Source organism: Belonocnema kinseyi, chromosome 7, assembly GCF_010883055.1.
Source record: "Belonocnema kinseyi isolate 2016_QV_RU_SX_M_011 chromosome 7, B_treatae_v1, whole genome shotgun sequence".
Classification (NCBI taxonomy): Eukaryota; Metazoa; Arthropoda; class Insecta; order Hymenoptera; family Cynipidae; genus Belonocnema; species Belonocnema kinseyi.
In genome coordinates this window covers 83974837-83987815 of record NC_046663.1, presented here as the reverse complement: position 1 = coordinate 83987815, position 12979 = coordinate 83974837, and the positions used below count along the sequence as shown (strand labels likewise).

At 34.1% G+C, this 12979-nt stretch overlaps 1 protein-coding gene across 1 annotated transcript in view; it reads left to right on the top strand.

Moving 5' to 3' along the window:
* The window catches only part of LOC117176535, an 806951-nt gene that overhangs the window by 538709 nt on the left and 255263 nt on the right, over positions 1-12979 (top strand). The window contains exons 4-5 of the mRNA XM_033366790.1: positions 321-518; positions 3525-4431. Of these exons, the coding sequence (XP_033222681.1) occupies positions 321-518; positions 3525-4431 (1105 nt within the window). The remainder of the gene's footprint in view (positions 1-320; positions 519-3524; positions 4432-12979) is intronic.

Genomic DNA, 12979 nt, shown 5'->3' with positions numbered 1-12979 from the left:
CTTCTTCACAGGTATTCCCTGACGTACTTATCCTGTGAACATTTGGTCAGCGAAGTGGAAAACTGTAGAAAACTAAAACTCTCGCGCAAAGTCGGTTAGCAGCAGACAAGTTTGATTGTAGACATTCGATCGCATCGATTGCCCAAATTCATCCGTGACGTCAAACCTCCCACTCGAAAGAAGTTAAACGCAGTAAAAAAAACTAAAAAGCGAGAATTCTGAACGGTCACCCATCCCACCGCTAACCGTGTACGGTGGCGCGCGAACAATAAAATTCTGTCTTCAACACATTTTAATTTTCAACTTTTTCTTTGTTTCAGGGAAACGAATCTGTGATTCCAAAAGGTTGGCCACTAACTTTAGGTGGCAGTGGCCTTATCTTGCGATTAGGAGAAGTTGAAGCATCGTCATTACGTCTCGGGGAATGTTACCTTTGCATCCGCAGCGCAGCTGCAGCCGCAACTGCGAAAACTCCTTCGGCCGTTGTCTCTGAAAACGTGGAAGAAAATACTGTTGAGGTGAGTTACATTTGCACGACTTTCCTTTTGTGATCATTTTTCATTCTCACGATGACCACAAAGTTGTCCTCGTTACTTGTTTCGAGATTACTTCCTGAGTACTGGGAACAAGCAGCCGGTAAATTCCAATCGTTTGTAGCATGTGTCTAAAATTGGTCAAGGATCTCTGACAATCTCTAATGAGAATGTTTGCGGTAGAGTGCGAAACAAAGGGAAACGGCAGATCCTTTTTAATATTTTCAAACTAGGAATGGTATATGCAGAACTGCAGAACAGTCACTTTTAGTCACTTTTTTTTCAAATCACTTTTTAGTCACTTTTTTAAGGAAACGTCACTATATTAACCTTTTTTAAGGAAAATACCACCTTAGTCACTCTAATCTATTTCATTTTAGATTTTATTTGAAAAAACAAAATGTAATTAACGTATGAAATCCATGTTATGTGAATGCTATTCAGGATCGCATGCCACACTCTTTCCCCTCTTTTTGAAGAATTCCTCTTTTTTCCCTATTATCAATAAGCTTCCCACTTTTCTTGTTTGTTTGTTTGTTTTTTTTGTCTAAATGCGAACTAAATGAATAGAACTGTAAGTTCAACTCACTTCTGAAAAATGTACCTTGCTGCCTTCAAAATTTAACTGTTTAGTTGAAAATGCAACTGTTTTTGATGGCACTTTAATCTTTTTTGTTTCTGAATTTCGATCATTTGATTGAAAATTGAAATATATGGATAAAATCGAATTTTTTTGTTGAATTTTCATCTCTTTTGCGTGAAAGCTCAAATATTTTATTACAAATTCAACTGTTTAGTTGACAATTAATAATATGTTTTTGTGGAGGATCAAACTATTTTGTTAAAAAATGTTTTTTTGGTTGATGATTCATCATTTTAGTTTGAAATTAATTTCTTTGGTTGAAACTTTAATTAGTTCGTTGCAAATTCTTTTTTTGTTGTTAATAATTCATTTTTTTTTGACATTTTTGTGTGTCACCTTGGTTTTCATCCCTGACTTCAGCAATAGAATTTTATCTAATTTTTTTAATGCAAGCCGATAAATTAAATGTATAATGGAATCGAATATTTCGAGTAGATAATTGTTTCTATTGACATTACAGGTCTCTCTTTGTGTGAACAGTAGTCACTTTTAGTCGCTTTTTAGCCTAAATTAGTTACTTTTTCTAGTTTTTCGAGTATATAAGTCTGTGGCAATTCTGTATAGGAATCACACAAAACTTTAGACCTTTTTCTATTATACACTTAGCGTTTTCTTTTTTCTTTTAAAATGTACTGATAGTTGATGTCGCTAACTATTAATCTCATTCGCAGTTTTTAATTAAAATAAAAAAGCTGCCATAAGGATAGGTGCATGAGCCGCCGTCCAAGCAGGTTTATTCATTTCATAATGCAGCACCATACTCTAATCGACGTTTTCTTACTGTTAGATTCATATTAGCATATTCGTTTATGATTTTAATAATTATAAGTAACAGAAAACCTGTGCACTTAATATATAAAGTGCCATAAAATGTTTAACAAATATGCAGGGAATCTAAGTTTAACAGTAAAGAAAAATGATTATGTCAGTGAATGATTTATGAAAATTGTTGAGCGAGAATTCAAACATAAAAAATGAAAGTAACATTTTAACCAAATGTCTAAAGACTATTTTTTCAGGATTTCCAACATTAAATTAAAAACAAAAATTAAAAAAAGAAAGTGGACTTACCCTATAGAACTTATTTACTTTCTTTTTCGTAAATTGGATGTAAACACCCGAGTTCGACGAAATGAACTAAAATTCAGTAAATTAAGCTTCGATGTAAAATCGCTCATTTTCTGTCCGCATCATCTGCAAACAACTTTCCTGTTGACTGGTTTCAATTTCGCGGTTGAGCAGATGTTCTTTCTGGTTCTTAGGATCTTTAAATGTCTGCGGGTCTTATGAAGTAACAGATATTTTCTTTAAACAGTTTTAAAATATCCTTTGCAAAAAATATTGTCGAGTCACTTATTTTTTGGTTTTCAAAATTTTCTGTTCACCATACTTTAAAATTGGCTAGATTTCACTTTAAATTTGCACAACATATTGTTACACACTTTGAAATTGTTATTATTTCAAATTTATTTTTAACTTTTTAAGTATTTTCATATTTCATTTTTTTATTGAAAATTTTCTCTTTTTAACGTTTCGATCTGGAATCATTCACATTTTACGATTTTTATAATTTTTTTGAACGTTTATATTACCTAAAAATAGTTTTCTACGTGTATTACACTCGAAATAAATGTTCTTTTTAGGCTTTGAAATTAAATGATATAAAAGCTTTTAAATTGAACATGCAATTTTTCAGCTTGAAAAACTGTGCAATTAAAGTAATTTCGAAATTTTAAATTGTTCAATTACGAATACTTTAGATTCTATTTTCCTAAATTTATTATTTGCAATTTTTGAATTAATTTTCCTTTCTTTAACTTTTAAATTTTTGTTTGAAAAATTCTTCACTTTCCACTTCTTCTATTGCACAACTTTAAACTTCTTCAATTTTGAAATGGTTCACTATCCATACTTAAAATTATCAAATTATCAATGCATTGACTTAAAGCTTAAAATTATTTAATTCTGAACTTACAAAATTTTGTTTGTCAACCCTATAATTTCAAACTTTTACACCTTATCTTTTTTTTTCTTATTTGAAATGTTCGAATCGAACACTTTTTCAGCTCTACTGCTTCATTATTTACCACTTCGTTAAGAATTTTAGTCTTTTTGCGCCATATGACAAAAAAGAATAAAAAATTATTTTTAGGAATGTAAATTTCAATATTTTAAACCTTACAACGCTTCTCTCAACCTTTTTTTATTTGTGAGTACTTCCTGTTAAAGATTCTTGAAGGACACCTGATTTTGAACAGCAACACTTGAAGCTATCCAGTTGATCTTCTTTTTAGAAATAAGATCAAGTTTTCGAGTTTGAATGAATGTTCCCTTTTTTAAATTTTCAGATAGCCCTAGTGTGGCGAGCTTCGTCGATGCGGGCCCCGGGGTTCCTCGGCTGGGACCGGGAGGACGAGTTCATGGATTGGCGGGATTCGTCCCACAAGGTATCGTCTTCATCGAGTGCACCGGTTCATCAATCCGGCTCAGGAAGCTCGAAGTGGCGACCCCGTCGAAGATCGCGAGAGGAGACTCGCACCCGGACGCGGGAATCCAGCGCAGAGAACCCCCACGAGAGCAGGTCATCCGAGAGGCTCGAATGTTCGAGGGTACTCGAGGGTCACGACCTGGTGGTCGTCAAGTCGAAGTCATCGTCTAGTGTCGACACGTGGAAAGACGACCCAAGATCCGAGGGTCGCCGCTCCACCAGTAGCAGTCGATGCTCCAAGAAATCTAGTCCCTCTGGCGAAGCCACTACCAGTGAGGCCAGATCCCGGGTCAAGAGGAACACGAAGGTTGTGTCCCCATCGACCATGGAAAAGTGGAAGGAGACTAGCAGGTGTGAGACCAGGTACAGAGTCTTGACACCTAGCGACCTCAAATCTCCCTCGTATTTGGAAAGTGTCCTCTCCAGAGAAACTTCCCGATCCCAGGAAGCCGACGAGAGGCTTGAGAGTATCCATCCTGACCAGGTCACCGACGAGGAGCTTCCCGCCTACATCGAATCGCTCCTCGTCACCGTAGAGAGGAAGATCGAGAGAGTTTCCCTCGAAGACCTAACCTTCCCCTGCACCGCCTGCAGAAACATCGACACCGACGATCCTCTGCTGGGCTGCCGATGCGGCACCGACATCTGTGACTGTGGGATCGAATCCTGCGACTGTCCTCCCGAAAAGGAAGAAGCCAGAACCTTCGAAATTGCCGGCATCAAGCACATTGACAGCGACGATGAGGAGGAAGTCAGAATGGGATTCGGTGAGTACCAGTTTCATACCATAATAATATTTTAACAGGTTCCAAGGATTTTTATAAGATTTTCGTGGATTTCAATAATAATTTCATAATAATTTCATAATAATTCACCATTAGCCCAATCTCTACAGCGATCTCGGAGATTGTTTTTAGCCTCTTAAACGATTGATAGGAGGTCGTCAATGTCACTTCGCAGTTCTCAATGCGCATTTAAATTCAGAATAACTGACGATATTAACCCAGACAACATTTGCTCCTTGTGAAGGCGTAATTGTAACGAACGAGTATGCAAATCTGATGCGTATTCGCGTGTCACCCAATTGTTCCACAGAGAGTGAAGTTGAGTCAGTTATGTACGAGAGAGAATAAGGCATTGAGGCGTAGAAAGCGAAAGACAGGGGACAAAGTAACGTCAGAGATTAATGAAGCAGGACCTATCTTTCACTACTCCTACGTACTCCCCTCTAAATTCCTTCAGGCAAGAACTTCTTTTTCAAGGTCGTTCCGTCAGGTCTTTCATCTTGATTCTGACAATTGATTATAAAAGGTTGGTGCGTGGTATTTGATTTCACATTTCTTCTTAAGCATTTAGTCAGCGATCTCGTAGTTTAATTCCTTTTCCTTCTCTCTAATTTTTCGAAATCACTATCACTTTCTAAATCCAGCATCAATCATCAAATCGTCATTCTCACTTCAAAGCTCTCCTTTCTAAACTTTACACGTTGTCAAGTAATTGATTATTTTCTTCCATCTGATTCAATCTGTGTCGTTCATCAATGACAACGATCTTCAGTTGACAGACAGGAGCACTCACAAGGGCTGTGTTTGTCTAGAGAAAACAGAACCTATAAGCGAGAACTACTGACGGCGATTGTGAATGAATTCTGAAACTGAACCGTCAATGGGTTACAGGTGATAATGAATCACGGCTCGAAAGACCGGCTTTGAGGGACACGGTCAATCTCTTGGCTCGTCAGGTGTCATGATTGCCATAGATAAGGGACTTTGAAGCACTCGGCGTCGGTGTCACCCGGAATTCATCCGTATAAGCCGATTGTGCGTAACTAAACGGCCCAGGAGAATTTATTCTCTCCCTGGCTTTACGTTACAGTTATCCATTTCTTCGACGTCGAAAGCTCTTTGTCTTCATATTTACAATTCGTGCAAAATCGCCGAGAAACATAAATTTGCTCCTGGTCATTTACTTTAGAGTTATATTCAGTCTTAGACTTAATCAGGTTTCTTTTCAGTGAGCTTCTCAGATTCAGAAATCTCTTGTTGCTTTATGAATTTGGAAGATGTAATATAAATCAAAGTTTATATCTTCTGCTGATCTTCTCTTCTTTAATTCCTCTTCGTCACATGAAATTTGAATAATAATTAAATCGTGTAATTCTCGTTTTTTTGGTGTAGTGCCGAGTGCATTAAGCTGGGAGTAGAACGAACCGAAAAGTTGTCTTGCACCAACTGTCGTTTCATTAACACTTGATTGTCATTGATGCTTTCGATCCTCGCTTCATACATAGTCTTCACGCAACTTCTGCGCAACCCACTCATGTCTGACTGAGAAGGACAACCTGCAGTCGAGATTAAAGCCACACTACTCAGTATTCGGCTCGGATAAATTTATTGAATGAACAAAATTCTCTGGTCTTTTTAAGAGTTTTAGGAATTTCATTTGCGCATTCCACTTGCCCTCTTCCATTTCGATGAAGATTTCTGGGAAAAGGCTGGCCACAAGTCAGGCAAAACCTGGGAATCAAGAAAAAGTCAGGGATTTTGAAAACAATGAAAATAAAATAAATTAACACATGGTTTAATTACTATTAAATTCAGGTCTATACCTATTTGTGAATTTTCCTAAATTCTTTTGAAATATTTTCGGATATTTTAAAAGATTCAACAAAATTTGTAATCGATTTAAATAATTTTAAGGGATTTCAAAGAATTGGAATGTTTTTAGGGTAATTTTAAGACTTCCAAGGAATCTTAAAGAAATTTAAGAAGTTTAAAGAGATTCTAAAAGATTTCAAGGCATGTCAAAAGATTTTAAAGGATTTTAAATATTTTACAAGATTCCAGAGCATTTTCAAGCGATTAAAAAATGGTCAAGGAATTTTCAAGGGCTTGAACGCTTTTAAAGGATTTAACAACATCTTCGTTGGGTTTAAAGAATTTCGGAAGATATGGAAAGATCTTATATGGCCTCTAAGTTTTAGGACATTTAAAAAAATTCCGAGAAAATTTAACTCTCTTAAGATATTTTAATAAATATTCGAGTATTTCAAAAATTATCATCAGATTTCATTTGATTTTAAACGATTTTATAATATTTCAATCGATTTAAAAGAATTTATTCAAAATATTTGAGGAATTCCATAGAATTTCAAAAAATTCTAATATTTCAAAGTACTTCAAAAATTGTATAAAGTTTCTAAGAATTAGGATCGTTTAAAGCTGTAAAAGATTTCACAGATTTTTAAATAGATTTCAATAATTTGACAGGATTTCAAAGGATTCGAAATATTTTAGGATATTTTTAATAATTCCAAGGTATTTTCACGGCCTTTAAAAATTGCAAATGATTTTAAATATGTTTGAGTATTTTAAAAGATTCCAAGATATTTTTAAGAGGTTTAAAAGGATGTTATACATTTCAAGGAGTTTTTAATTGATTTCGATAATTTGATTTTAATTATTAATTTGATTTTTTTTAATGATTTGAATGATTTGATGTTATTTTATATGATTTTAATTATTTGAGGGCATTTTAAAATATTCAAAGGAATTTTCAAGAGATTAAAAAAATGTTAAGGAATTTCCAACGATTTTAGTGATTTAAAGAAATCTAAAGTTTTTTCGTGCAGTTGTAAAGATATTCCTAGAATTCTGGAAGATGCGGAACAGTTTTAAGGTCTAATAATATTTTAACAGGTTCCAAGGATTTTTATAAGATTTTCGTGGATTTCAATTAATTCAAGGGATTTTAATCAATTTTCCAAGATTTCCGGAAAGATCATCAGATTTTATAAAATTTCACAGTATTTCATAATATGTTAATGGATTTCCAATTATTTATTTACGAAAAGTGAGGGGTTTCGTATAGTTTCAAAGATTTGTAGAGATTTTCTGTTTGTAATTCATTTGTATTAATTTGGAATTCACCCTAAATTCTTGGCAATTATTTTGATTTCATTCCATTCATTTGTATTCTTCTAAATTTACTCAATTCAAATAATTATGTTCAGTTTCAATTTAATTTATTCTGAGGTATGTTAAAGTCACGTTGAATTCTTAGATTTTTCATTAAATTCTTTTGAATTCCCTTGAATTTTTTTCAAACCTATTCCAAACCTACTGAATTTGATTCATTTTTTTGTATTTTTATTGTTTTCTATTCACCTGATTTTTTTATTGCGTTGAATTTGTATTATTTTATCAAATCCTTTCCCTTTCCTTTCATTGTAAATGCTGTTATTTTCAATGTACAACAAATTAATCTGGGTTCCAACCAGTGGTCTCATTTAGTACTGAAATTACCTCTGAAATAATACTTTTCTTACAGTGTTAAGTTCCTCTAAATTCACTTAAATTTGACTGAAATCAATGAAATTTTTCCTAATTCATTTGCTATTCTTTCCAATGTACCTTGAATTGTTTTGAAGTCTTATGAATCGAACTCTTTTAAATTGTCGTAAATTTAAATTAATTTTTTGCGTTAAAAGTTAATAATTTTTTCACTTTTTTCAAGTAACTTATGCTACTGCAGTCCCAAGAATAATAAATTAAGAATTTATAGGGGAAACTATGCAAGAGCTTCGGTATGGAAAAAAGTATAAATATCTTATGGGAACAGTTTTTATCGGCATAAAATTGTTTCTTGGTAGTTTGTTGCATTGTAATTAAAGTTTGGAACCTAATTAAAATATTTTTGAAGCTGTAGGCTTTCCATTTTGCATTTAAAATTATTAAAGAACTTTTTGTTATGCGGTTAATTTCTGATGATTAGGTCAGAAAGAGTAGGTCACATTGAAAATTGCTCATTTTAATTGGTATGAATGAATGGACCCAAAAACAACTTCACAGAACATAGGCACATAATCTAAAAACTGTCACTTTTGTTGTGTTAGGTATGGCAAGAGGAAGTATTTTTTTATCTCTAATTTCTTAGCCAGAAGCGATGACCCACTCTTAAATGAGAAAGGTGAAAAAAATTATTTTCTAATAATCATATAAAAACTTCGGGGATTTTGTGAACTAATCTTGCATAGTATCCTCTAAATTAAAATTTAATTGATTCCAATCATAAAAGATCCCAGACTAAAACTGTTACAAGGTTAGAATCTTGGTCCTTAAATATGAATCGTCGGGAGACATTAGGTCACGATTAGTTCGCTTCAGATGTGATAACGATGATCAGTGATCACGAAATTATTTCCCAGAGCAATGGTTGTTTTGCAATATAGGATATGTAATGAGAAACCTGTTTCTGTTGGCAATTCGTTCCTACTGTTTGCTACTCAATACATTGTTTCACATTAGGAAATAATATACATTTGTAAGTTAGGAATAAAATGCTTGATCTTTCGCCCACACTCGTGGCCACACCTTTGCAGGATTCGTGGCACTTCGCTCTTGTTGGTCGCCTTCTCTTGAATGCTTTTTTCCTACAAGGGTCAACACTCCCTCTGATGGCCAGCGTCCACGTGTATCGCGTCGCGTGAGGAGGCAAGGTTCGCGATTTATCCGCCACATGCATTCTCCAGACCTCCTGACAAGTCGACAAGATGTCGGGAAGCTTTGGGATAGTCACAGGAAACACGTGTGTAAATTCTTGATGTCTCTGCGAGCCTGTTACGTGACTTAACCTCGTATTACGTGATAAAAAGAATAAGCAAACGATCAGATTCTTTTGATAATTCGTTAAGGAAAGTTCAGGTGAAAGAAGATCCTACCCACAAAAAGTGGATAGGACTAAATCTGATAATAAGGTTTCGGTAGCTAATGTTTGTAATCAATACTGTAATTGCATGGCAGGTTCAAATATCAATATTAGGTTGGCTGATATATAAGTCTTGTTATCCTTATCTCGTTTGCGCTATTAGCGAAGTATAAATTGTAATGCTAGCAGACTGCTGTTTCTCTTCGTCTTCTTTATCTTTCTATTCAATTCGAGTCGCCAGATTGTGTACACGAGTGCTATAAAAGCGAAACATTCAAAATTCTTTGGTCCTCTGGGGGCCTAAACCTTTAAAGCACAGCTTATTATGTTTGATACTCAACATGAAAAGGTGCTGATACGTGAACATCAAATGAAACGATATTACAGGCGCTGATGTTCCCAATACAATTCATATGAGATTTTGAAGTTTCGAGAGTTCGACGTATCCAAATAACAAGATTACATCTCGGAGAAACTAAATGAAAAGGTACTACAGTCTTGAGGGCACTGATGTTCCCAATACAGGTTGTATGAAGATGGAACCTTTCCAATTGGACACGTGGAATTTTTATTTTACAAAGTTTACAAGATTTAAGTTTATGGCACCATTTCTCTGAGAAAATAAATTTTTTGACACAAAGGAAAATTAGAATGTTTAAGGAATGTCAATGTTATTTGCAAAATCGCTTTTTCCCCATCTGTCGGTCTTGCCCCGGTCTATCCTAATATTTTTGGAATCCATTGAGGTTTCGAATTTTCTTTAAATCCATTTGTTAACAAATACATTATAAAGTCTGTATGGGCTGCAATTTTGTAATTGAAATTCTGCAGCAATCCTCATTAAGGACGTCGGTCAAGGATTCGTCCTAATCCTATGAATCATCCTCTTTTGCTCCGGCCCATATAGCTTGACTTTGGTCTTCTAATCGAATTAAAACGTTGCAGTCAGGAGTAATCTTGGGTTCTGGTATATGAGTTGATTGAATGTTGTACAGTAGACTCTCACAAAGCGCTTTCTCTCGCCAAGTGCCTCTCCCTTCTATTACCTCTAAATTCGGTAAATGAATTGAGCGTGGCATTAGATGCGCGTGCGCGTGACGATATTAAAAAAATCCGCTAATGTCTCTCTGAGATATTTCCTGCCAAGCCATAGGAGCGTGGCTGAACTAAGCGGGTGCTTAGTGAGGACCTCAGTCCCGAGCACCGGGCGCTTTGTGAGAGTCTACTGTAGTTCATGCACCGACCGTACTTAGTTGACTCGATTGGCTTAATCATACTTAGTTAATATAACTGGAAATATAAAACCGCGTCTGAACCGCACTGGGAGGCTGTTCATCTCGCTTCTGCTTCGGTTCTCCAAGACCGAGTACCCTAACTTGCGTGGGCGTTGCCTCATGCGGCTTTATAGAAAAAGGCCATTTCAACTTTGTAAGCGATAGTTACAGCGTACAAGTGCAAAGACTGGAATTATCATTTATCCAAGGGACTCGTCGCGACATGCCGTTACGATGTACTTAGAGTTGGAAGACCTTGTGGAACATGCCGCGAGAATTGCGTATGAAAAGATCTTTTCAGAGAGCCCTTCTATTAAGAATAAGAATGGCTTAAGTGAGACCTACCACGATTTGGACTTTTCATGTGTAAACATTAGGGTGATTATAGAAAATTATTTTAGAATTTATGCGCACATACTAGCGTAAGCTGTACCCGTCTAGACAACAAGTTAAAAAACATTTTACAGTTTTTTGTCTTTTTTGTTGTTTTTATATTCTCAGTACTTTTTTATAATTAGTAACTTTTCCAGATTTACTTATTGAATTTTTTAGTTGATACACCTTATATCAAATTCTAATCTATATGCATACAAATTTATTAAATGTATTTTTAAGACATTGAGAATATAAAAACAACGAGAAATCAATTCTAAAATAAACTGAAATAAGGGACCTCTCAATCGTATCCAATTTTGATTTGTTTAATTGGTTCACTACAAGGATACAACATAGCCGTAGGTCAGGGAAACTCGGAAATCTGGGAAAAGTCAGGGATTTAAAAAAAACCTTTGCAAAAGTCACGAAATTTCTGATATAATATTCTTGTTAGTAATCTCTATGTTTTGTATTTGTATTTTTATTTATCTCTTTTCTGAGCTGCTTCCACCTGAAGCACTATATTTTTAGTTTTAAATTTGTATTATTTTATTGCAAATTCAAGAATTTGGTTAAATAGTCATCCTTTTTGGTCGCAAATTCCATTGTTTTGTTGAAAATTACACTATTTTTAAGGAAAATTAACTTTTTTGTTAAAATTCATATTTTGGTGTTGAAAATTCAAATAATTTGGTTAAAATTCATATTTGATGTTGAAAATTCCACTATTTTTTTTAATTCTTATTTTCGGCTTGAAACTTCATCTCGTTTGGTAGAAATTTAATCCTTTTTCGTTAAAAATTCAACGGTTTTGTTAAAAATATTTATTTATAATTGGACTATTTGGTTGAAAATTGCTCTCTCATGGTTGAAAATTCATGTTTTCCGATTAAAAAGTTAACTTTTTTCTAAAACATTCATCTATTAAGCTTCTTAACTACTTTGTTAAAAAATAATCTCTTTTGGTTTAAGATTCAAGTGTTTTTGATTTCCAAGACGCATTTTTAAAATTAAAATATCAGTTGTTACATTTTTGGATATATATTTGTTAAATTCAACTATACTTGGGTAAAAATGGACGTACTTTGCAAAAAATTCATTTTATTGGTTGAAGAGTCATCATTTTAGTTATAAATTTATCTCCTTGGTTGATAAGTTGACTCTTTTATTGAAAAGTCATCTGTTTTTGGTTGAATATTATTTTTTTTTAATAGAAAATTCCACTACTCTATTCATGTATTTCTTAAAAAGATTTTTTCTTTGGTAGAAAATTATTCTTTTTAAATGAAAACTATGCTTAATTAAAAGCTGCATTACTTTATAAAAAATGCATTATTTGTTGTTGTTGAAAATTCATTATGTCAGTTGAAAATTCATATTTTTGTTTGGAAAATAATCTATTTTGTTGAAGATTTCTTTTTTTTGTTTCAAAAATAGTTTTTTTTTAACTGAAAATTTAATTATGACACTTTTAGCTACAAATTAATCTTTTTAGTTGAAAAATCAATTATTCTGCTGAAAATTCGTCTTAGTTGAAAATTCAACTATACATGATTGAAAAGAGAACTACTTTGTTAAAAACAATTTTTTGTTTGAAGATTCATTACACCCAACTCCCGATATAATACCTCCCGGTTTACGATATGTCGCAGGGCCCCGAGGGAGTATGTACTCAGTCAAACATGACGTACAGCTCAAGGGCCGCAATCTCAGCGCATTAGTTGCATCAGGTTGCATTATGCGTTCAAATTCAACAGAAGTGATTTATGCGACGTGGCTCATTTACGCTTTGATTCCGCCGATTTAGGCTCAAGGCCAAGGCAAGCCAAATCCGAAACCGGTCTTACCTACATCGGGACTCCGCATGTCAGTAATATCTTTCGTTGAAAAAAAAACTAAAATAATTTGATTTAAATATATTTATTTTTCTATTATTCCCATATTTTAATGAAAAATCGCC